Raw genomic sequence first — 26,391 nt, forward strand, 5'->3', positions numbered from 1 at the left:
TAAATATCCGCAGTCTAGTGATTACTGTCTGACAGTATAGATAAAGATAAAGGAGTGAATAATGGCGTGAAAAATCAAGCATCATAATCGCGGTTACATGACAGCAGCCGTCAAAGAGTTAATCATAAATTCCGTTCTCGTCAAGAAAATCACTTAACAAATAAAAACTGAACGCTCACAGTCCCTCGTTGCAATTTCAAACAAAATCGCGTTCGCGCGGCGAGCGTGCGACCGTTTATATAGATCATATCGTTAATTGAAAACGGTGAAGGGAGCTTGTTCGGAACAATAACGAGATCCCGAGGAAAACGCATTCGCACGGGGACTTTCGAAACAACGATATCTGCATCGGTGTCTACAGATCCAACGAGACTAGGCATGCCTCTGTCAAAGAGTAGGTATAACTATCCTTTACTTTTGTTTCCAAGGGGTTTTGAATTTGGCCCTTCAGAATGAACGTCTGTTGTATCCTAGTATAAAAATGTGAAACATCTCGCACTGCAACAGTCTAACGCATGTTGATGGTAATAGTACATTACTTCGACATCAAAGAAAGGAGCAGCAAGGGGAGGTTGATCCAACCCTTCCCTTAACACTAAATATGATGGCTTCTCCATCAGGATTGCTGGCGTTAGGAGTGGGGGCTCCGGGCGCCTTTGGACGCGGATCGTCAATCGTAGAGCAAAGTGAAACCCCCTCAGTCTTATAGCGATTGCCGAGGGGTGCTGATCTACCGGTAAACATACATATACCTTTATTTTATTTTCCGTGTTTATTTAATTTGCTGTATTTATTTTCTTAGCTTATTGAATAAACACATTAGAGATTAAAGTGATGATTTTATTTGTGCTCTGTACCTCGCCCACTATTCTTTTATTTATTATTTTACACCCTCTTTGTAAGCCTCGATGGGACCATCCTTTCCAAATGCTTCCTATTTTATCCACCATCCCTTTTACTTCTCGCATTCGTTTCATCCCTCCATTCCTTATATCCCTGCATCCTTGATATCTACGCATACCTACCACTGCACCGCTTACATCTCTGTATTCCTTACATCACATAACTCTTTGCATCTCAGCTTCATTTACATCTCTGCATCTCTTACATCCCTGCATCACTTACATCCCAGCATCCCTTATATCCCTGTATCCTTTACATCGCTGCATTTCTTACATACCTGCAGCCCTCACATCTTTCCATCCCTTACATCCCTGCATCCTTTACACGTCTGCATTCCATACATCCCTGCATCCCTTACATCTCCGCATTTCCCAAATCCCTGCTTTCTTTATATTCCTCCATCCCTCTCATCTCTGCAGCCCTTACATCCCTGCATCCCTTACATCCTTGGATCACTTATATTCCTGCATTCCAAACATCCCAGTACCTCCCTGAGTTGGAACTTTTGCGGCGATAAGGCCTGCGATTTTCTACAAATTTAATTCCTTTTTTTACCGCCAGGGGGCGCTGTTTTGACGTGCGAAATTTTGCGCCCTCTAGCGGCGGAAAAAGGAACTAAATCTTGCAAAAATTTTGGCCCTCTAGCGGCAAAAATGTGAACTAAATTCTCGATCTCGAATCAGCGCCATCTGGTTTCGGAAAAAGGAACTAAATCATGCAAAAATTTTGGCCCTCTAGCGGCAAAAATGTGAACTAAATTCTCGACCTCGAATCAGCGCCATCTGGTTTCGGAAAAAGGAACTAAATCATGCAAAAATTTTGGCCCTCTAGCGGCAAAAATGTGAACTAAATTCTCGACCTCGAATCAGCGCCATCTGGTTTCGGAAAAAGGAACTAAATCATGCAAAAATTTTGGCCCTCTAGCGGCAAAAATGTGAACTAAATTCTCGACCTCGAATCAGCGCCATCTGGTTTCGAAAAAAGGAACTAAATCATGCAAAAATTTTGGCCCTCTAGCAGCAAAAAAGTGAACTAAATTTTCGATGTCGAATCAGCGCCCTCTGGTGGCGGAAAAAGGAACTAAACATTGTTACATTTTTGGCCCTCTGGCGGCAAAAATGCGAACTAAAATTTTCAGGTCGAATCAGCGCCCTCTGGTGGCGAAAATTAGAACTAAATTTTGCACGATTTTGTTCGCTCTGTGGTGCAGAAAATAAATGTAAGGGATGTAAGGGCTGCAGGGATACAAGGATGAAAGTGATGCAGGTATGCAAGAGGAGGTGCAGGAATGTAAGGAATGCATAAATGTAAGGGATGTGGTGGAATAAAGAATGCAAGGATATAAGAGATGTAGGAACATAAGGGATGCAGGGATGTAAGAGATACGGAGATGTGAGGGAGCGTGTGATATGAGAAATTAAGTGCTATAAGGGATACGGGGATACAGTGGTTCAGGGGTAGACCCCGCGAGGCTTATGAAAAGAATTAAAAAATAAATAACCCTGAAGAGAGCTCTTGGTCCATAAAGAGGAACAGGATAATAAATAATTAGGAAGCGTGGGTCTTGGCTCATAAAGAAGGATAAAGTAATTAATAACTGAAAAGTGTGGGCCTATAAAGAGAGATAAAATAATAAATAACTGGTGAAAGTAAAATAAAAGGGATGGTCGGCTAATACCCAGAAGAGGGTTATTCCCTCTTGATAAGCTTATGTAATAAGAAAAGGAAATAAATAAAGTAAATTAAATAAACTCCGAAAAGAAATTAGAGATATATGTTTGACAAGTTGATCCGCATCCCTCGGCTGTTGGTATAAGACTGTGGAAGTCACACCTCGTTCTAGGTCATTTTAAGATTGATTTTCATGTGTACTATGTTAATAATTTATTAAAGATCAAACAGTTCTTTATATAAATAACTGGGAAGGAAAGCAAAGTACATTGAATAAATAAAATAAGAGAAGAATTTAAGTAAATTAAATAAAGAACTCAGGAAAGAAATTACGTACAGAACAGAAATTGGGTAAATTAAATAATAATTCAGTTGCTTTTTTAAAATGATTTATTCACCAAGACACATTAAGCGAATACAAGTTTGTCTTGTACTAATTTTAATTAATTTATAAAAAATAGGGTCAGGGGGAGTAAAAATTATGTCTCTTCAATAGGCTGTGCAAGGTGGGGTAAAAGACGAATTGGTAAAACAGGCACGATTGTCATACTGATTGTGTTTTGTACATGCAGATCTAACTGTGCTTGGAAGCGTCTGGGACTCAAAATCATAACTCCTCGAGAACAAAGGCACGTTGAGTCTTGTTGAATCTGTAATGATAACGATAGATGGTTAAAATCTATGAAAAATGTCAATAAAATAGAATTTTTATTTCATACCTGTGAGTAGACAGGAGATTTTTAATCCTGCTCTTCGGATAGATGTGTTTGGATATTCTTGAACATATAAACCATAGCACAGCTCGTTTATCAACCGCATTGAATTTTTCCTGTATAGACATCCGGACGATAACGCGAAAAATTGTTCACCAATCCTGGGCAAAGGTATACCTGCAATAAAGCCAACGTGATTACCGTTACGCTGAAATATACGTTTGCGTAAAGTTGTATGTAACGAATGGCCCGGTGTGTCCGCGCTCGTTATTAATCGCGTCGACCAGCTCGTGTGGATACATATTTGTCATCATTAGTGGGTGCGAGGTGCAAATATATTTGTATCTTTGCTTATAGAGACGTTTCATTTAGAAACGTCGGGACCTCGTGTCATTTTGCAATTGTACTTCCAGACATGCTAAGAAGACGTTTAAACTCACCAATTAAGAACTAACAATGAAGTCAAAAAGCAATACATCTTGGCCGCGAAAAATTAAAAAATTCCGTTTAATATTAAGTAAATTTTGTGAAACATCATGAAGGAGAACGTCAGCATAGAAAAAAGAACTGAAGAGGTCCAACACCGTTGCTCTGTGATATGCGTGAGCAAAATCAAGACATCTTTTTGCGACACTCGTGATTATAAATCATGCCTCGTGTGCACATTCGTAGTAAGCTTATTTGACAGTGTACGTGTAAGGGACTGAGTAGTACACGGTGCGGGACCGTTACCGTGGTAAATGTGACGATATAATTTTAGCCGGCCATTAGAAAGTGAATTACGAAAACGTCCGCGGCTCGTAAAAGGGACTGGTGCTTGCTACGATTAATAGATTTAATTTGACGCGTTTTAACAAGCGTGTGGTACCGGTGGAAGTATACAGAACGCAGGATTATTCTGGACTTGGTAAATTGAGATTTCATGTCCCTTCCACGAGACTAAATTGACATTACACAAAATTTCATTGAATGCAATGAAATTAGAATTTATTTTAAGTATTTTAAAATTTGATTTTAATATTTCAAAACTCACAAGTGCACGCAATACGATCGAATATAACTTTTGAATGAATTTGCATAAAGGCTTTCGTTTATCTAACGGCATACTAATACCATTTATGGTGACACCGTGATTCGATCTCACTGTAGTCGAAGTGAATTGCACCGAAGAAATGATGTTTTCACGGTGAAAATTACCCTACCGGTTCCCGTGGCTAGAAACAGAAGTAACTCAATCTCGGCATGGATCTCGGATGAATAAGGGAAGGCTGACGTTTCTTTTACGAAACGGAATCATCGCCGGGACGCGATAGAAACCTGGCCACCGTATTTGCGAGTTTGATACAATGGTACCGGGCTCGCAACTCGCGGATAACGAGGCGACTTTGCGAAACAAAAGATCGTCGAGTACGTCGGTGCAGGTAAGCAGACACGCGCGCTTGCATTTCTGCGAAACTGCATCGCAGAAAGTCCGCGTTAGCCTGTAACGCATGTCATATCTCCGGATCTTTACGAGGAAGCTGATCATTTCGCGACGACCACGTTGCGAGAAACAACGACAAACTTGAATCCCGCGATGAGAATGAATGTTCTGTTACGTATTGGAGTAGGTAGAGGTAAAGGTGGGGCAAGGTTCCACGCTTTCCCAGAAATTATTGAAATAAATAAAATGAGCATTTGTCAATTGGCAAAATGCAACTATGCAAATAAATATCAAGAGTAGAAAGAACAGACTCCTTACTAAAATACAAAAGAGTACTAATTTTACTAATAGTAACTTAGATTTACTGTAAGGTAAATTAATTAGACATTAATTAAAATTTCGTTGAAATAAACAAGGTTCTGTGATCTTAATACCAATAGCATTGTTCATTCCACCTTCCCACTACCTTCCCAATAAAATACAACAGTATCTGAGTACTAATTCTAATAATAGTAACTTAAATTTAGTGTAAGTTGAATTATTGAGACATTGATTAAAATTTCGTTGAAATAAATAAGGTTCTGTGATCTTAATACCAATAGCATTGTTCATTCCACCTTCCCACTACCTTCCCAATAAAATACAACAGTATCTGAGTACTAATTCTAATAATAGTAACTTAAATTTAGTGTAAGTTGAATTATTGAGACATTGATTAAAATTTCGTTGAAACAAACAAGGTTCTGCCATCTCAGAAGCAGTATCATCGTTTATTTAATCATCAATAAGCATCAATCTTCGTCCGCTTCGAAGCAACGTTGAAATGTTCTCTGGAAAAGACATCTACCTCAAATATTCAACAGGCATTCGGTGAATTCCTCGATCGCGATCTGTTCGTAAACGATCGCCGAACGTTTCGATGACGTTTCGGTCATGTTTGATGACAAACAAATGAGTAATTTATTGGCCGACCATCAAAGATCCCTTTCCTTCTTTTAATCCTTTTTTCTTTCGGCAACGAGTAAGTCGAGCTGCCGGTACGGCTACCGTCGACCTCTATCTACGGTCTCGAAACAGCTTTTCAGGTTTAGGAGCGAGCCTTCGTGTCACGTTTCCCACGGCAGCGGTGTGCAGCGGGTTGCATACATACGCACATGCAAGAAACTCAACGCCATAAAATGTTCTTTACGCATTTCGCAGTTCCCTCTTAGGCGAACGACGAAAGGGAGCTGTGCTCCGCGAACGTTCATATTTTTCTATCGTGCCAGACTTTCTTAGCTGCTCACGTATTTATATTTATTTCGCGTTACCCGACAGCTGTAGAATTAACCATCGCCTCCACGCACTTTTAATAGTCCGACTGAACTTTCGGTCGCGTTTCTTTCTCTCTTCCTCCATCGCCCTGAAATTCTTGCATAACGCTTGCTTAAGATCGTCCAATCTTTCTTGCGGATAATTTACTTTCTATGGAGAAGTGTTTATGCAAATTAGAAACGTCTAAGATACGTCCCGGAGAAGGAAGAGCTTCGATACTGATGAAATCTATTTTGCTTTTTTTATTTTTTTTTTTACAAGGTACGAAAACGATAAGCGAATAAAGGAGAATTGTACCGGTAGCCAAGGTTGATCACGAACGAATTCAATTGCACAATGATGCAGCTCTCGTAAATCGGTTGTAGAAAGGTATACAGGAGCGTCTAGCGTCTGCGATTATTAGCTTTACCTTAACCAGTTACTTAGCGCACGACAGAGAATATCAAGGTTTCGTAGAATCTTGCACCGCTTCAATGTGTTCTGTAAAATGTCGAGGTGTTTGACGTTTCGTTGGATCGAAAGTACGCCTTGAATATTACCATTGGTAAGATCGTGGAACGAATCTATTCAGATATTAGATTTATGAAGCTGACAGAGGAGACTTCTTGATGAATATAAATTAAGAAATAATGATACCTTTTACACGTTTCCATATTGAAAAATGAAGAATAGAAGAGGAGAAAATAAATTATTTTTAATTATCGTACAGTTAATAAAAAGAAAGCAATTCCAAAGTTCCTCTTTCGAAACTTCTTGTACAAATCGACTTCAACTGTCCATCTTACGACTCAATCTCGAAGCAAAGTCTGTACCGAATAAGTTAACAGTGAAACGAGCAAGAAAGTGCTGGCAGTATTGTGGACGAAGCATAGATTATGTTTTATTGGTCGTTTGCGGCCACCGACTGCGCGCCCCGCGGTTTATACGACTCCTCGTCAAATTCAATAATCAGCTAGTAGAACATCGGCAATTTGCGAAATTTCTTTATTAACTACGTGATTAGTTAAAGTAGTGTGTAATGTGATTAAAAAATTACGTATTATGCTAGTTCCATGTTTATCAAACCTGGATCTTTATAAGTTACATTTTATTGCTGCTATGCTTCGACCACGAACATGTGTATTTCACGAGTTTTATTATTCGCCAGGCGTAATTTACGTGAATGCATTTCCATATTGAATTTCGTCATTGAAAGTGTGAAACGAGGAATAAGATAGATATATCCAAATTTTAATTATATGTACTGTTTTAATTTCGTATTTTGCTTCCTTTTTTCCCATTTAGTCTATTTCAATTTTTATAAATGACAAAAATTCACGATAAAACTTATTGTATATAAATTATATATTGTAGACCAGAGATTTTACCTTCTAGATTTAACCAGAAACACAGATATTCATGAATTCACGCGAATATTTCCCTCGCTGAAAAGGAACGTTCCCCTATCCGATTAGCGAACGGCAACTATTTAATAAAGGTTTTTCGAGGCGTAGTTTAGGCTTATTTCCCAATTGATGCACTTGATGGATGCGTATGCAGTTAAATCGGCCAATCTATAGCGTTACTCAACCTGTTTTTAACAAGATATTTCCGTATTGTCGCGTTAGTGGACGCGCACACGTACGTAAAAGCGTTTCGACCCGCCCCTGTCCAGTCATGTCAGCGTTAAATGAACCATCAGGGCCGCCATAAATCCTCGGACTATCAGATGAGCAGCTACGGACTTGCCTGTCCCGGATATAACGAGGGACCACCGCCCAGCGTAATGGAAGCACTCTCTGTCCACGCTCGAAAGATACCTTCAAGATTGGACCAACGCTCCTTCTTACAGGACAAACTAACTCCGCTTGATGCAATTTAACGCTATACGAGTTTCTTCTACGAGACAGTTTCCCTAATTCCATCTAATTCCCCCAAGAATTAGGAGATTCTTTGAAAAATCAAAAACCTCGACTTAGCATTAATTTCTTCGATTCACACCTGCCAAGGAAACGATAAGATAAGGGGTTAAAAACAGAATGTGAACGAAGGTGATACTTAGTTAGACGATACTTAGCAGATCCGTTTAAAAGCAAAAGCAATAAGTCAGATCTTCGACGAAATCCGTCTAAGAAACTCGAGCTGACCAAGGCCGGACAAAGGCGGGGAACATTGTTAATTACACGAGTGTGCTGGTATCGATGCGGCTGCCGTAGGAGTAACCCGACCGAGTGGCCAGCAGTAAAGATGGCATCGTGCACACTAACGAGTAACAAGTGGCGTGACGTTTCAGTTAGGCTTTACTTAGCGACGTGTGTGAGAGACTAAGAAGAAGATATCGGTATGCCACGACCGGCTATCTATCGCCTCACCTTCGGGGGCTAATTAACGCTGAGATTCATTATCGACACCTCGTTGCCTTCGTCGGTCACTGTCTTAATTCAGGGTTCAATATTTTCTTTCATTTCACTTTGCTTTCTGTCTGTAATACATTAAAGAAACGAATTCAAGGTTACCGATTAAAAATAATCCTATGCCCTTGTTACTGTACAGTGTAGAATTGTAGATGAGTCTCGGTAAATGAAGAGATCTTTGAAATTTGCTAAGAGAATAGGAAAATTGATAGATCGCTAATGAAATCGAACGAAACTCTTGGAGAAGTACCTACTCTATCTGTTCCATTATGCAAAACAGAAATTTGTTCGTAGCATGAGTAACAAATGGTACTCTCAGACCGAGCCATCATTTGTAAGGCACAGGTTACTTTGCATGTATGCATCTGCAGCCTGTATGCATTAAGTTAGTTACGCTTAAATGCAAATTGACGCGTTAATCGATCTGTTCCTACTTCGGGACCCGGTGTATAATGAATCTCCGCACGGGATCGAACGTAGACCAGTTGATGTATCGATTGTTTTCATTGACAAAAAGAAAATAAATCAATACTCTTTTTCTTTGTTATCATGCACTGATTGTTTTCGACTCCCATGATCAATCATACCTGATAGCAGATACGATGCTATCGAACAATGCATTATCAATAGCATTCTTTTTTGTCCGTTAAGGAAATTTTATCTCGCACATTTCTCACGACTGTGCTGGGTCAAGTGCGCAACGATCGAAGTTCAATCAATTTTCTCATACCACCGAGATCATTATATTCTGAACAAAATGATGAGAAATCCCTTCAGCGTCCATTCAAGATTCTATGATATAACAGTATCCAGAAGGTAGGTGTTCGCCTGACATCGATGCTGAATTTGCGCCCGGGGCTGATCGACGAACTCGTCACAGCAAATTTGATTCGATCGTGACCGATACCACAGCCGTAGTGGAATTCAATTCTTATACTTATTTATGCTTGAAAATCGAAACGTCCTCATTCGATTGTTCGGATCGAATCTCAAGCGAAATTCAATTGGGAAATGATGGATAGGATCAACTAGATTGCAATCCTTTGATATACACTACCGGTCAAGTGTTTCAGATCATCTAATATAACACTGTTTCGTCTGAAATTCCGCGTATTATTTATAAACAGGACCGAAAAATTATTAGAATAATTATTTGACAAACTTATATTTTGAGAAGTATTTTTAAAGTTCAACCACCGCGCCACCTATACAAAAGCGGTGGAAACTACTCAACAAATTATCGACTTATCGACTGAACTTTCGACAGTCGGTAAGTTAACGAATAGTTTGCGCCGCTTTTATATAGATGGTGCAATAACTGATGGCTTGGGGTGTCAGGGACCCCGATGCACCGATGGCGCTCTCTGCATACCGACTTCGGCCGAACTTCCGCGTCGGTAAAACAGTCAATGTTTCATCGAAAATATTATCGCATGCTATCAACTAACGGCATGCTATACTACGTCACCTTTCGCATACACCTAAATGATACGCGTATGCTACGATAGCTATATGTATAAGTATATAATTAAACAATACTGACCATGCATTCATTATTATTAATTTTCGTTCCGTAAAATTGTAGTTGCAATGTGATACACTTCAGAATCTGAAAGGCATAGTTCCTGAAAAATATATAACAGAGATTAAATAGAAAAGAAAGCATAAAGCCAATTCGCTCGTATTATTTGTTGTATAATTAATAAATGTACCATAGAAATAATGATACAGTTATTAATTAGTCATCAAATAATAACGATTGCCCAGTTCTCACCACGAGGAGGTTGCTGTGGTTTGGAGACCCACCCTACCTCATCCCATCCACCCTCCATTTATGCAAATTTTTACTTTCATTCAATAATGAATTCCTCTCGAAAATTGTTATAAGAAAAATATTTGTTAGTCAACGTAGTGAATTTCTATCAAATGAAAAGCAGAAATTATGTGTTCTGTGGACAAGAGCGAGATCTGGTGTCTGACCAGAGTTATGGATAAAGTCATGGCCTTTCCAATGTACAACGTTTCTGCTTGAAATATCTTCGCCAGGGTTGATTTCTTTCTACCATTGCGTACCAAACAACTTCGTTCTTTCTAAATTCCATATTTTGTGATTTTCTTTTTATTTTATTTTTAACCGACTTCGAAAAGAAGGAGGTAATTAGTCATTTGTAATTAGTCAAAAATCATACAAGTTCCTTTTTCAGGTACTATAAATTACTATAGTTATACGTTCTATATAGTAATATTGCAATCCCGAAAATACTTTTCTGAATTTAAACTATTGTTTCCCAATTAAAAAATATATAAATCTTTTTATAGTAGCTCTTAGCTTGATATCGCTTTCTAAAAGTTATCTTTAGAAAACGATATCAATTACCGGGTCACACCACGTGGAGGTGGCTACGTTAGTGACCCACCCTAAAATCATAAGAACGTGAAACCATTCAAAGCAGACAACATAAAATAAAAATTTAAACAATACAATCTTGAAATCGAAAATAAAATTAACATCCTAATATCAGAAACAATTGAGAAAATAATAATAATTTAACAATAAAATGCTGTAACGGAAAACATAATTATTAGGATTAGATATACAATAACATGAAACCATTCGAAACAGACAACATAAAATAAAAATTTAAACAATACAATCTTGAAATAGAAAATAGAATTAACATCCTAATATCAGAAACAATTGAGAAAATAACAATTCAATAAAATGCTGAAATAAAATGCTGAAATAGAAAATATAATTAACATCATAATTTCTGTAAAAATTAACAAAATAACAATTCAACAATAAAATGCTGAAATAGAAAATATAATTAACATCCTAATATTAGAAACAATTGAGAAAATAACAATTCAATAAAATGCTGAAATAAAATGCTGAAATAGAAAATATAATTAACATCCTAATATTAGAAACAATTGAGAAAATAACAATTCAATAAAATGCTGAAATAGAAAATATAATTAACATCCTAATATTAGAAACAATTGAGAAAATAACAATTCAATAAAATGCTGAAATAAAATGCTGAAATAAAATGCTGAAATAAAATGCTGAAATAAAATGCTGAAATAAAATGCTGAAATAAAATGCTGAAATAAAATGCTGAAATAAAATGCTGAAATAAAATGCTGAAATAAAATGCTGAAATAAAATGCTGAAATAGAAAATATGATTGACATCATAATTTCTGTAACAATTAACAAAATAACAATTCAACAATAAAATGCTGAAATAGAAAATATAATTAACATCATAATTTCTATTACAATTGAAATGAAAAATGTAGAGAACAGAAAATATAATTACCATTACAATCTCAGAGATATTTAATAAAATGAGAACTCACCGAGGCTATGTTTTAAATAAATTGAACCTATTTAAAATGTGAACATGAAATATAATAGATGGGCAAATCAATGAGAAAAGAATAATTTATTTCAATAAAGTAATAAAGAAAAAGGAAATAGGGGAAATAAAAACGCAAGTTGACCAATCAATGAGCTGGCTGTTGAACTCGTAAAATTTCGAATTTAATATGTTCTCGACGATATGTGCAAAAGGATCATACAAAAAAAAACTAAAAAATGAAAAAACAAATTAGCGAGCATAGTGACAGAATGACTGTCCATCCGAAGATGGAGTGCCATTAGTAGTTCCCCTCTTCTGGGCAAGTTTTGCCGGGGCTCTTCAGCATATAGCCTCTTCTTTCTTCGGCAATAGCCTCACAAAAATCACTCGCGAAAATTTTACGTTTGTTCAGACATTTGTAAAAACGTAACACGTAAACGAGCAACGATCCCTTGAATCGCTACTCGCATACCTGCACAATTTTTGCAAATGTCCAAGCACAAAACACTTTTTAATTTCACTTCACTTCATTTCACAGCACTTTCACTTTAATACTTCATTTTTGTAATCGGGTCTAGTACCACGACTACGACTTAAAAACTAATAAGGCTTGGCCTTGAAAAAATCAAGAGAGAATGCTAAATTAATTAATTGATAAATTAATTAAATTGCATTTTCATCTTTTCTCTTGATTTTTGGTTTCCCAACCCCAGATACAAGCTTCTCACGTATTAGAGGAGAATACGAAGAGAAACATGAAAGCTTGCTCTGGCCCTGCCTACTTATAAACTAAACTCAATCACACCAGAAGTAAACTACCTGCCTGCCTATCGCTATATTTAAAAAAGGGCAAAAATCATTCTCACAAAAATTCACTCCACGGTTCTCATACAACCACCCGGGTGCAAAAATGCCTACACCTAGGGAGAACGTCCCGGGACGCCTCCGACACCCGAGTTCAATTCAACTTTCACACTCTAATAAAATCATACCTTTTTGCTGAAATCGACTGACAAATAATAGTGAACATTATGCTAAAGTAATACATTTCATTTTCGTATTCTATTGAATTATCTAATGTAAAAATTTTTCAATTTATTCTTGATAAGTATTTTGTAATGTTATAGTAAGTTAAGATTGTTAATAAAGGATACAAATCCCACATCCTAACCACACACACACATGTGGAACTTGTATCGTGGTTCACTATTGGTTCACTACATTTGTCAGTCGCCAAAATGTATTACACTTAAAACTAAACCTTGTCCACCGCCCTCCGCCCACGCGAGTACATCTAAGTACCCGAATGAGCTTTGGGCATAAAAATGAACAAGGCCAAAGGTATTTTCACCTACCAGTTTTCTTCATGTGTGCTGAAATGCCTAAGCTAAAACGTATAATTAGCAAAAACTAAAGATGATATTCTCACTTTATTAAAAGTAAGAATATCGGCGAAATTTCACGGCTTCGATTTAGTATATGGGCTGGCCCCCCCAGGGGGGTGGAGTATATTGTCGGATAGCTTGGAGGATGACCGCGAAAGAAAGACAGAGTGATTGGGGGTAAAAGGAAATGTGTAACGCGGTGTGAGGTCAGTCGAAGACGAGAGCGAATGGAGAAGATAGCGAGGAAATAAACTAGACTATTTTAATAAAAGTGACTCGACTTTGCAAATATAAAGCTTGAAGAGCAAATACAGAAAAGCAAAATTGAGCAACTATGACACAAAACATGGTGCACTGCTAATATCAGCTGGCAACGGAGGTTCTTAGGCCCCCTAGTTCATACGCCAGACGCTACATACCACCCACCCCGCCTGGACGTCGTAACGCCAGGACAGGATGCACCCCTTCGCTAAGAGCGCTACCCGCCCGTCCAACACGTTGCATCCAACGGTGTCAGATTGACGGACGCCCATAGTATAGACAAAAGGACTACAGTTTAGAATATGGTAACATACTTGCATATGTTCCGTATTCTAAAGCTGCGCCTGCAAAGGCCTAGTAATGCATGGGTTTGTCTCCCATGAGATGGTGTTTCACGGTCTTATGCCGCGGAATCCTTGTAACTAATTTGATTAAATAAATAAAATATTGGATTGAGTTTAAAAACCAAAGGATTCCCACCGAATACTAGTCAGTGCATTGTCATATTTACTCACGCGTTGGAAATTTTTCGCAACTCTAATTAAAATAGAAAATCCTGATCTAAAAACATGACTAGTACATAAACATCGAACGGGCTAATATTTCACTATACTGGGGTATGCGGGTGGATAAATGATTATGTGATAGAGTTCGTGAGGCTGAAGTGTGAATGATGAATGTTTAGAGTCGAGAATCGTGAACGTGACAGAATGAAGTTGAAGTATGAACGAAGAGCTTTCTACAATGCTTGAAGAGCAAATACTGAAAAGCAAAATAGAGCAAGTATGACGCTAACATGGTGCACTTCTAATATAGGGCTGGCAAGGGAGGTTCTTAGGCCCCCTGAACTTGCGTTCGACGCTACCACCACCCACCCCGCCTAGGATAGGATGCACCCCTTCGCTAAGAGCGCTACCCGCCCGTCCAACACGTTGCATCCAACGTGTCAGATTGACGGACGCCCATAGTATAGACAAAAGGCTGCAGTTTACAATATGTAACATATGGTCGTGCGCCACATTCTAAAGCTGCGCCTGCAAAGGCCTAGTAATGCATGGTTTTATCTCCCATGAGATGGTTTCACGGTCTTATGCCGCGGAATCCTTGTAACTACTTTGATTAACTAAATAAAAAATTGACTTTCAAAACCAAAAGGATTCCCACCCTATACTCGTAAGTGCATCGTCATATTTACTCTCGCGTTATTTTTCGCAACACTAATTAAAATAGAAAATACTGATCTAGCAACATGACTAAAGGGGAGCTTTAAATTATGCTTGAAGAGCAAATATTAAAAAGCAAAATTAAGCAAATATGACTCCACATGCGTCCACTGCTAATATCAGCTGGCAACGAAGGTTCTTAGGCCCCCTAGTTCATACGCCAGACGCTACATACCACCCATCCCGCCTGTTTAAGGCACCTGGCCGTAATGGCACTTGGCCATTAAGGCAGGATGCACCCCTTCGCTAATAGCGCTACCCACCCATCGAACACGTTGCATCCAACGTGTCCGAGTGGTGGACGCTAATAGTATAGGCAAAAGGACTTTAAGACAGCTTAGCGTATGGAGTGCGACATACTTAAATGTCCCGTACTCTATGGCTGTGCCTGCAAAGGCCTAGTAATGCATGGTTTTATCTCCCATGAGGTGGTGTTCACGGTCTTATGCCGCGGAATCCTTGTAACTAATTTTATCACATAAAAACCAAAAGGATTCCCACCGAATACTAGTCAGTGTATAGTCATATTTACTTTCGCGTTGGAAATTTTTCGCAACACTAATTAAAATAGAAAATTCTAATCTAGAAACATGTCTGGTACATTAATATCTAACGGGGTAATATTTCACTACACAAAGGTATGCAGGTGGATAAATGGTTATGAGACAGAGTTCGTGAGGTCGAGAACCGTGAACGTGACAGAATGAATTTCAAGTTCGAAAAGGGAACTTTATACAATGCTTGAAGAGCAAATACTGAAAAGCAAAATTGAGCAACTATGACACTAACATGGTGCACTGCTAATATCAGCTGGCAACGGAGGTTCTTAGGCCCCCTGAACTTGCGCTCGACGCTACATACCACCCACCCCGCCTGGACGTCGTAACGCCAGGACAGGATGCACCCCTTCGCTAAGAGCGCTACCCGCCCGTCCAACACGTTGCATCCAACGGTGTCAGATTGACGGACGCCCATAGTATAGACAAAAGGACTACAGTTTAGAATATGGTAACATATTTTCATATGTTCCGTATCCTAAAGCTGCGCCTGCAAAGGCCTAGTAATGCATGGGTTTGTCTCCCATGAGATGGTGTTTCACGGTCTTATGCCGCGGAATCCTTGTAACTAATTTCATTAAATAAATAATATATTGGATTGAGTTTAAAAACCAAAAGGATTCCCACCGAATACTAGTCAGTGCATTGTCATATTTACTCTCGCGTTTGAAATTTTTCGCAACACTAATTAAAATAGAAAATCTAACGGGCTAATATTTCACTATACTAGGGTATGCGGGTGAATAAATGATTATGTGATAGAGTTCGTGAGGCTGAAGTGTGAATGATGAGTGTTTAGGGTCGAGAACCATGAACGTGACAGAATGAATTTCATGTACGAAAGAAGAGCTAATACTCAAAAGCAAAATAGAGCAACTATGACGCAAAAACGGTGCACTTCTAATATCAGCTGGCAACGGAGGTTCTTAGGCCCCCTGAACTTGCGCTCGACGCTACATACCACCCACCCCGCCTAGAACAGGGTGCACCCCTTCGCTAAGAGCGCTACCCGCCCGTCCAACACGTTGCATCCAACGGTGTCAGATTGACGGACGCCCATAGTATAGACAAAAGGCTGCAGTTTATCAAATGGAAGATTTGGTACTCCGCCACATTCTAAATCTGCGCCTTGAAAGGCCTAGTAATGCATGGTTTTATCTCCCATGAGATGGTGTTCACGGTCTTATGCCGCGGAATCCTTGTAACTAATTTGATTAATTAAATAAAACATTGAGTTTAAAAACAAAAAGGATTCCCACCGAATACTAGTAAGTGCATCGTCATTGTTACTCTCGCGTTATTTTTCGCAACACTAATTAAAATAGAAAATCCTGATCTAGCAACATGACTAAAGGGGAGCTTTAAATTATGCTTGAAGAGCAAATATTGAAAAGCAAAATTGAGCAAATATGACTCAAACATGCGTTCACTGCTAATATCAGCTGGCAACGGAGGTTCTTAGGCCCCCTGAACTTGCGCTCGACGTTACATACCACCCACCCCGCCTGGACGTCGTAACGCCAGGACAGGATGCACCCCTTCGCTAAGAGCGCTACCCGCCCGTCCAACACGTTGCATCCAACGGTGTCAGATTGACGGACGCCCATAGTATAGACAAAAGGACTACAGTTTAGAATATGGTAACATACTTGCATATGTTCCGTATTCTAAAGCTGCGCCTGCAAAGGCCTAGTAATGCATGGGTTTATCTCCCATGAGATGGTGTTTCACGGTCTTATGCCGCGGAATCCTTGTAACTAACTATATCAAATAAAAACCAAAAGGATTCCCACCGAATACTAGTCAGTGTATAGTCATATTTGCTCTCGCGTTGGAAATTTTTCGCAACACTAATTAAAATACAAAATCCTGATCTAGAAACATGTCTGGTACATTAATATCTAACGGGGTAATATTTCACTACACAAAGGTATGCAGGTGGATAAATGATTATGTGATAGAGTTCGTGATGCTGAAGTGCGAATGCTGAGTGGTTAGGGTCGAGAACCGTGAATGTGACAGAATGAATTTTAAGTTCGAAAGGGGAACTTTATACAATGCTTGAAGAGCAAATACTAAAAAGCAAAATTGGGCAACTATGACGTAAAACATGGTGCACTGCTAATATCAGCTGGCAACGGAGGTTCTTAGGCCCCCTGAACTTGCGTTCGACGCTACATACCACCCACCCTGCCTGGACGTCGTAACGCCAGGACAGGATGCACCCCTTCGCTAAGAGCGCTACCCGCCCGTCCAACACGTTGCATCCAACGGTGTCAGATTGACGGACGCCCATAGTATAGACAAAAGGACTACAGTTTAGAATATGGTAACATATTTTCATATGTTCCGTATTTTAAAGCTGCGCCTGCAAAGGCCTAGTAATGCATGGGTTTATCTCCCATGAGATGGTGTTTCACGGTCTTATGCCGCGGAATTCTTGTAACTAATTTTATTAAATAAATAATACATTGGATTGAATTTAAAAACCAAAAGGATTCCCACCGAATACTAGTCAGTGCATTGTCATAGTTACCCTCGCGCTGTAAATTTTTCGCAACACTAATAAATCTGAAAATCCCACCCCCCTGTGGGGGCCAGCCCATATACTATCCTGATGCCAATTTCACGAATAAAATCGGAAAAACGTTTCAATTTCAAGAGCGATTTCCTTATCAAAGTAAGTAGTTGGAGTAATTAAAACTATTCATGCTTATTACTTTGATATTGAAATCTGCTCATCGCGAAATAAATTCTTGTACATATAAAAAAGAAAGTGTATTGTGAAATCGGAGGGTCATCCGACTTCTCTACATTTTTAAACTCGAAATCTATATGTATATGTAAATATGTACAAGAAAACCCTATCCTGAGCTAAGGCATAAAATACACAAAAAAACAATTTGCACGATTATCATTGTATAAAATGATACAGTGATATTCGTGGGTCACTATGCTCGCTCAAAAAATAAAAATTACAACCAATTCCCGTGTCGCTACGGACCATTCGTCCTACGACATGATGGGAACCGGAGGAACTTTAAAGCATGCGACTCACCGATCGTTGACTTGCACCACTGCACTCGCCGATCCATGATTGATCCATAGCTCGTCTGTTGGCTCGTCAAAGAAACGGTACCCCCACTGGCAAAGCACTCATCTGAAAGCATAAAGATCACGATTCTTGAACGATATATGTTTTCTTTCAATTTGTTGTAGTTAATATGCTAATACATAGGATAATTCAAAAATATGCATGCAAAACTATATGGGAATAACTACACCATAAAACATGGTAAAACACATGCAAATACATCCCAAAACACATGAAGATCAAAACCATATAACACCATAAAATAGTTGCAAAATTATAGTAAAACAGATAGGGTACCACTCCATAAAACCCACTAATAAATCCGTATAAATATGCCAAAACACATAGGGTACCACTCCATAAAACCCACTAATAAATCCGTGAATATATGCCAAAGCACATAGGAAACCACACCATAAAACACAATAAAGCACATGCAGGTACATGGGGTACCACACCACACAGCACACTAATGCACTTGTATAAAAATGTCAAAACACATGGGTGACCACACCATAAAATGCACTAATATATCCGTATAAATATTCCAAAATACATGGGAAACACTATAGAAAACACCATAGGCACACACAATAACACTTGTGGTAACACACTGATAAATCCATGCACGAATATCCATGGTGTCAACCCGTACCGGTATATGTTTGACAGCTCGATCCGTATCGTTCGGCGGTCGCGATAAGACTGATTAGATTTGACCTCTCTCCAGGTCGCGCGTGTACCGGCGTGCGCATCGAGCATGACGTTCCGGTTCACTGGTTCCGCGGCCGGTTACATTTAACTATTTCTATCTGATATTTGTTAATATTTGTTTAATTATTATTTTATATTTTACAATTGTTTATTAATCAAATTATTGTTATATCTATTTAAATTATTTATTTCTTTACATTTCCGCGTGGGTATATTGCAAAATTTTGTTTAATTATTCTATTAAAAATTTTTTAATTATTATTTTTAATTTTACAATTGTTTATTAATCAAATTATTGTTATATCTATTTAAATTATTTATTTCTTTACATTTCCGCGTGGGTATATTGCAAAATTTTGTTTAATTATTCTATTAAAAATTATTTAATTATTATTTTTAATTTTACAATTTTTTATTATTCAAATGATTGTTATATCTATTTAAATTGTTTATTTCTTTAATTTTCGCCTGGGTATATTGCAAAATTTTGTTTGATTATTCTATTCAAATTTATTTAATTACTATTTATAATTTTTGGTCGCCTCTTACGACAGGCAGGGGATACCGTGGCTGTATTCTAAACCCCCCAGCTGCAGGGGGAATACCGACCTCATATCATCTTGGGGTGTCAGAGACCCTGAAGCACCGGCGATACTCTTTACATACTGACATTATGGCATTTGGTGTTACTTTTACTGCCACAGGTGTATTTTTTCTTTCTTTTTATCATCGGCAAAGGGAACATACATTTATTAGTAGAAAGTGTGATTAATTAGATAAACGTGTTACTTTTACACTGAAAAACGAAATATTCTATTATAGGCAATTTTAGGGAAAAATAACCATCCTCTGCCGTCAAACTACAAGTGGGAAGAATTATAATGTGTACTAAATGATAAAATAATTAAAATTTTAATCGTGGAAAATAAGAACATCCAGTGACGACCTACTACCAACGGCCTCCGTGGCGCAATCGGCTAGCGCGTTCGGCTGTTAACCGAAAGGTTGGTGGTTCGAGCCCACCCGGGGGCGGTTTTTTTTATGTCTATAAATAATAGAAAATATGTTGTACAATATAAACTTGTTTAGAAATATATATGTAACAATTTAAATAAATGCAAATACTGAAGAAAACTGTTCCCTTTTGGTCCCATAGCGGGTAGCTGGTAGCTAGTTTTTATTACGTAATACATCATACTGTAATAACATTCTATGGTATTTAAAATAAACATTATTATTCAACAATAAAGACTATTATTTAATATTTGAACATTACACGTCGCTAAACATGCAATTTTACAAATAAAGAGAAACATTCCTACAGAAGATCCTTTCAAATTTGAATACTAATATGGCGATTATCGAAAGTCGACGACTCGATGTATCGAGCGCCCTCTCGCAACGATATATCGAACGTAATCGACCCTGTGAGTTGTATTGGTTACAAGCTATAGCGTGTTGGGTGTTGAGGGCTTTCCTGCAGCCATTTTTCTCTTCGATAAGCAAAAGTTTTTTATTTTAGGGCATTAGCATCGTCCGTAGGATCAGAAAATGACAGACGATAAAACGGAATTCGTAAGTGGATTTAATAATATCTAGAAAATTGCATTGTGTTAATATAACCTCACTTTGCGTAATACGTAGTATAAATTGCTTACGTTGAATAATTGTGCGTTCTTTTTACTCGTAGGACTGGGGAAATGAGAAGTTACAACGTGCTCAGAAAACTGTGGACGAATCTCCGTACGATTTGGAAGCATGGAGCATCCTTATCAGAGAAGCACAGAACAGACCTATTACAGAAGTAAGACCAGTTTTTGAGAAGCTTGTCTCTGTCTTTCCTTCAGCTGGACGTTATTGGAAGATTTATATAGAACAAGAGGTAATACTATCACCACTTTCCTTATCATCATCTGCTATAAACAATATTAATGGAAACACCATCAGAAAAGTTTATAAATAAATTGTTCTAAACTATGTATAATATTGTATATTAAATAATACAACTAAATAGATTCCTATATTAGAAGAAAATAAAATTTTATTTTATACTATTTGTGACTGTTTCAGATGAAAATGCGCAACTTTGAAAAGGTGGAAAAGGTATGTTAATACTAATTGTCTGAGTTTCAAACTTTAATGACATTATTTTACATATTATTAAATTTATAGTTCAATGTATTATTCAAATTGTTTGTTTTGAGTATACATAATTTTCATTATTGGTTTTTCAATAAAATTGTTGGGTGGATTTTTTTTTAATTCAAACTTGCAGTTATATGCATGTTTATTAATTAATCAAGAACAATTATAATTAAACGCTCGTTATATTAAATAGGAAAATTTCTTATTGAACAGTGGTAGTTAAAAAATTTTTTAGTGTAATAAGATTAACTCAATAATTTGCGATTAAATATTATCATACACTGTGACTCTAAGCACTTTGCATTTTATATAAGGTGAATAAAAACAGTATTTCACCATAAACATATCTTTCATTAATTAATAATTGGTGTGTTGGTATATTTGGGAGGTTGTTTTCTTTGTTGAGCAATATGTTTTCAAATAATATATAATCTACTTAGCCTATGAGTTAATATAGATTTGATATTAGCATAAATCAACTTATGAAGGCAGCTTCCTGAATGCAACAGCCTTGTATTCCTTCCTACAATACACTTTTCACTGTGCTTGAATTATGTTATCTGACATATGATAAAATTCATACACAAGGTGTAGAAATTTTATTGAACATGATCTAAAGTAAAAATGTTTGACTTATGCGAGGTATATTTATATCTGTGCATACAGAAACAATCTTGATGGTGCACATGTTTGTCTCAATATTATATAAATGAGTTTGAGACAATTGATATTATCAAACATTGTTTCATCAAAAAGTTTTGGGACTTACATAATTTACCTTCCCCTTGAACAGTATTTGAGAAGTATTCTCAGGTATTGTGAAAATTCTATAGAGGTAGCATAAGGTGAAGAAGAACTAATTAGTGTTAAATGTATTAATGTATTTGAATAGTAATTAGTAAAAATGAAATATGCCATAAACGGTGCTCATACTAATTCGCAATTTATTTCTATCACCTTATGTTGCTTCACACTGTCTAAATTTTTTTGTCATGTTTCGGGATCATTCATTTCTAGATCCCACATAGGTCAATTCTGTCATACTACTAACCCCACTTGCAAAAAATAAATAAACTGTTTGATTCAATGGGGTTTATTTTATGTTACCTTTATAATCTCATATCTACAAAAAATTTCTCAATTATTCACACTGAATCATATGTTTAAGCAATAAACCATTTCTCAATTGATGCACTGGTGCATTATTATTTCTCCCACTATATATAAACAATATTGTAGTAGTGATTGTATCAAAAAATTTGCTTTAATAAATTGTTGATTTTCTGTTTCTGATATGTTAATGTGACTTTTATTGGTATTATCATTAATGTTCAAATATGTGTATAAAAAAAAAAAGACTTGCCTGTATGGGTAAGTAAGGTGGTAGATACGTAATCTTTTTTGTAACAACAATTGAGTGGGCTTCGTGTGGATGATACATTGTTTCCTTACATTGCCTCTAAAATACTTATTTTCTCTGACAGCTTTTCCAAAGGTGCCTCATGAAAATCTTAAATATTGAGTTGTGGAAACTTTACCTTTCTTATGTCAAAGAAACAAAAGCCAGTCTTGCTACGTATAAGTAAGTATATTGGCCCATGAACAGATATTTAATCAAGCAGTTACAACTTTAAACTATCAACTGATATACTATTTGTAGGGAAAAAATGGCACAAGCGTATGATTTTGCATTGGATAAAATTGGGATGGATATACATTCGTATAGTATATGGAATGATTATGTTATGTTTTTGAAAAGTGTCGAAGCTGTTGGTTCGTACGCCGAGAATCAGAAAATTAGCGCGGTTCGGAAGGTAATTAATCGCGCGTATATTCCATCGTATGCAAACGTGTTTTCAATTATTTTGATTGTTATATTATTACTGCTAAATTACAGGTATATCAACGCGGTGTCGTCAACCCCATGATAAACATGGAACAATTGTGGAAAGATTACATGGCATTTGAACAAAATATTAATCCAATAATTGCAGAAAAGATGGCTATTGAACGTTCCAGAGATTATATGAACGCAAGACGGGTTGCCAAGGAGTTGGAAGCTGTAACAAGAGGACTGAATCGTAGTGCACCGAGCGTACCTCCAACTGGCCATCCAGAAGAAGTGAAACAAGTACTATTTCTCCTACACTATTAATTTAATGTATCTGATTAATTATACAAACGTTAATGTTTCTGCGTCAGGTTGAATTATGGAAAAAGTACATTGCATGGGAACGTAGCAATCCTCTAAGAACCGAAGATACTTCTTTAGTTGCACGTAGAGTAATGTTTGCTATAGAACAATGTTTACTATGTTTGGGTCATCACCCGGCGGTGTGGCATCAAGCCGCACACTTCTTAGAACTTAGCTCGAAAATATTAACGGAAAAGGGGGATGTAAATGCAGCGAAGAATTTAAGCGACGAAGCTGCTACTATGTTCGAAAGAGCGACAAGTACATTGTTATCGAAAAATATGTTATTATATTTTGCACACGCGGATTTCGAAGAGGGAAGAGTAAAGTACGAGAAAGTACATCAAATATATCAAAAGTTCCTTGATATACCTGATATTGACCCGACACTCGTTAGTATTTATCGATATTAATTTTCGTATCCTCTCTCAATTTCCCTGCTAAATCGGTTCATTTTTCGTAGGCTTATGTACAATATATGAAATTTGCAAGACGCGCAGAAGGTATAAAATCTGCTAGAACGGTTTTCAAACGAGCTCGAGAAGATCCGAGATGTAAACATCATGTATACGTCGCCGCTGCGTTAATGGAATATTACTGTACTAAAGATAAAAATATTGCTTTCCGCATATTCGAACTGGGTTTAAAAAAGTTCGGAGATAACCCTGACTATATACTTTGTTATATTGACTACTTATCGCATTTGAACGGTGAGACGAATGAACATTTAATTCCACGATTAATTTGATTCAGTTAAGTTAATTGTGCAAAATATGGATTTAATGTTGCAGAGGACAATAACACAAGGGTTCTGTTTGAAAGAGTTTTATCTTCTGGTAGTTTAGAACCAGAAAAATCAGTGTACGTAATCGATACGTTTAATCATTCCGACAGATTAGATATATATTTTCATGTCTAATGTTAAAAACTTTTCTTTTAGTGACATATGGAATCGCTTTTTAGAGTTTGAGTCTAATATCGGAGATCTAGCCAGTATTGTTAAAGTCGAAAAAAGACGTAGCGCAGTCTTAGAAAAGGTATCACTAGAAAATCGATAAAAGATCGATGTTGTTAATAATATAGAATATTTCAAACCTTTTCATTTTTTAGATCAAAGAGTTCGAAGGCAAGGAGACAGCACAATTAGTAGATAGATATAAGTTCCTGGATTTATATCCGTGTACACCAATGGAGTTACGATCCATCGGATATATGGAAGTGTCTAGTGTTGCCAGAAGTACAGTTGGTGCATTACCGCGGATACCGGATCCGGAAGAGGCTATCGCGTCTTTACCTAGACCGGATTTGTCGCAAATGATTCCTTATAAGCCAAAAGTAAATCCATTACCCGGAGAGCATCCAGTACCTGGTTAGTATTGATATCTACTATACTTCTACAAATGTTTGTAACAAAATTATATTTATTTCCTGTTTTCACTTCAGGTGGTACTTTCCCGTTACCACCTGCCGCAGCACAACTTTGTACCATGCTTCCGCCGCCAGGTTGTTTCAGAGGACCATTCGTAGCTGTTGACTTACTTATGGACGTTTTCAATCGGATCCAGCTACCGGAACATGGTAAAATTAGAAATAATATTAACAAGTGTTTTTTAATTTCTAGCTTCTTAATTTGTTTCTAATTGGTTTTATGAAATTTCTAATGTATAGCTCCATTGCCGATAGCAGATAATGGTTGCGACACAAAATTATTCGACTTAGCCAAGTCCGTACATTGGATCGTCGATGAAAGTAACGATGGAATAAGTATCGGATCTAAACGCAGAAGAACGCGTTTAGGAGGTGATGATAGCGAGGAAGAAGATCTACCACCACCTCCGGCAAACGACATATACCGCCAAAGACAACAGAAACGAGTCAAATGAACAAAGAAATGATAACCCGACAACAGAGTTACGTATCATCTCCAAGTATCCTGGAGATATCTGATACACGTTATCATATATTTTTACATTTTCTCTGTTTGTTCCGGAAGGAGATATTTCCTGACGGGACAAACCTATTATTATCTAAAAGCGTACGTTACGTATATGTAAGCAACTACTAAATTCCTTATGTGACACTGTGCACGATAGTTTGAGTACTATGTACTCAGAAATCCTATACTTACACCATTGATTTCATATTTCTTCAAATGTGTTCATTTATATAGAAAGTGTCTAATTTGACCCGGACGGGGACAACATTGGGAACGTCCAATGGATCGAACATCATTGTATCGTTACCTATTTTGCTATGTATTGAAACCTTCAAATCAAGATTTAATTTCGCGACCATTGTTTATGGTAATTTGTATATTGAAAAAAATGTTGCTCAGGCCTTATAAGAATTGTGGTGCAAAAGCGAAGGTGATTGGTAAGATATATTCGTCTTTTATCGGGCAGAAGTAATTTGTTATAATTGTAAGTAATTTGTATCATAAAATATTATTTAGCACTATTGTTTTATGTGAATTTTTATTATGTACACTATGCGATAAAAGAAAAAACCGATTTATTTTTTTTTTTTTTCATTTATAGAACGATTTACCTAAATTCACGGTATCGAATCAAATGTATTCGGGAAATTGGTTTCTTCATTCCAGTTTCTATTTCAATATATATTTATTTTCGACATTTGTATACAATTTTTGTAAAATACCAAATTGATTAAACAATTCATTTCTAAAATTTATTTGAATCGAACATGCTTGGAAAGCTATTCATCCGAATACAATTGTTTCGCGCTGTATGTTTAAATCAATTTATATCAATTCGATGTACAGGACCAATAAATTGTCATCATCCCATTGCAGTCTTTGTTTCAACAATTTTTTTGTATACTTGAACACGATATTATACCCATTCCTATTCAAATTAAACTTACTGTTAGAATAAAAAAAAATATACATTCTGGTATCTAACTCGAAAAATAGAAACAATATCAAGAAATAACTTTTAATTTATTATAACTAATTCTATTTAGCTGTAATTCTGTCAGATGTAGTTTCCTCTATGTAGTCTTAATTAACCACCTA

General features: G+C 37.0%; 2 protein-coding genes and 1 non-coding gene across 3 annotated transcripts; 2 read left to right on the forward strand and 1 right to left on the reverse strand.

Moving 5' to 3' along the window:
- Positions 1-3,006: 3,006 nt before the first annotated feature.
- Positions 3,007-10,805, reverse strand: LOC114878913. Its single transcript, XM_029193211.2, has 4 exons — positions 10,192-10,805; positions 9,961-10,042; positions 3,294-3,464; positions 3,007-3,224 (listed from the first exon to the last, which is right to left on the reverse strand). Exons 2-4 carry the CDS (start codon positions 9,965-9,967, stop codon positions 3,064-3,066), a joined length of 339 nt encoding a protein of 112 aa, XP_029049044.1. The 5' UTR covers positions 9,968-10,042; positions 10,192-10,805; the 3' UTR covers positions 3,007-3,063.
- A 9,171-nt stretch (positions 10,806-19,976) lies between these two features.
- Trnan-guu lies at positions 19,977-20,050 on the forward strand. The gene has a single exon. It is a non-coding gene; the product is annotated as a tRNA-Asn (tRNA).
- A 355-nt stretch (positions 20,051-20,405) lies between these two features.
- On the forward strand, positions 20,406-26,168 carry LOC114872043 (protein suppressor of forked). Its single transcript, XM_029178789.2, has 13 exons — positions 20,406-20,593; positions 20,709-20,900; positions 21,089-21,121; positions 22,648-22,745; positions 22,824-22,977; positions 23,061-23,294; positions 23,366-23,749; positions 23,821-24,067; positions 24,149-24,218; positions 24,298-24,394; positions 24,468-24,726; positions 24,801-24,935; positions 25,026-26,168. Exons 1-13 carry the CDS (start codon positions 20,570-20,572, stop codon positions 25,238-25,240), a joined length of 2,142 nt encoding a protein of 713 aa, XP_029034622.1. The 5' UTR covers positions 20,406-20,569; the 3' UTR covers positions 25,241-26,168.
- The last annotated feature ends 223 nt before the right edge of the window (positions 26,169-26,391 follow it).

The sequence above is a fragment of the Osmia bicornis genome, chromosome 2 (assembly GCF_907164935.1).
Source record: "Osmia bicornis bicornis chromosome 2, iOsmBic2.1, whole genome shotgun sequence".
In the NCBI taxonomy this organism is placed as follows: domain Eukaryota; kingdom Metazoa; phylum Arthropoda; class Insecta; order Hymenoptera; family Megachilidae; genus Osmia; species Osmia bicornis.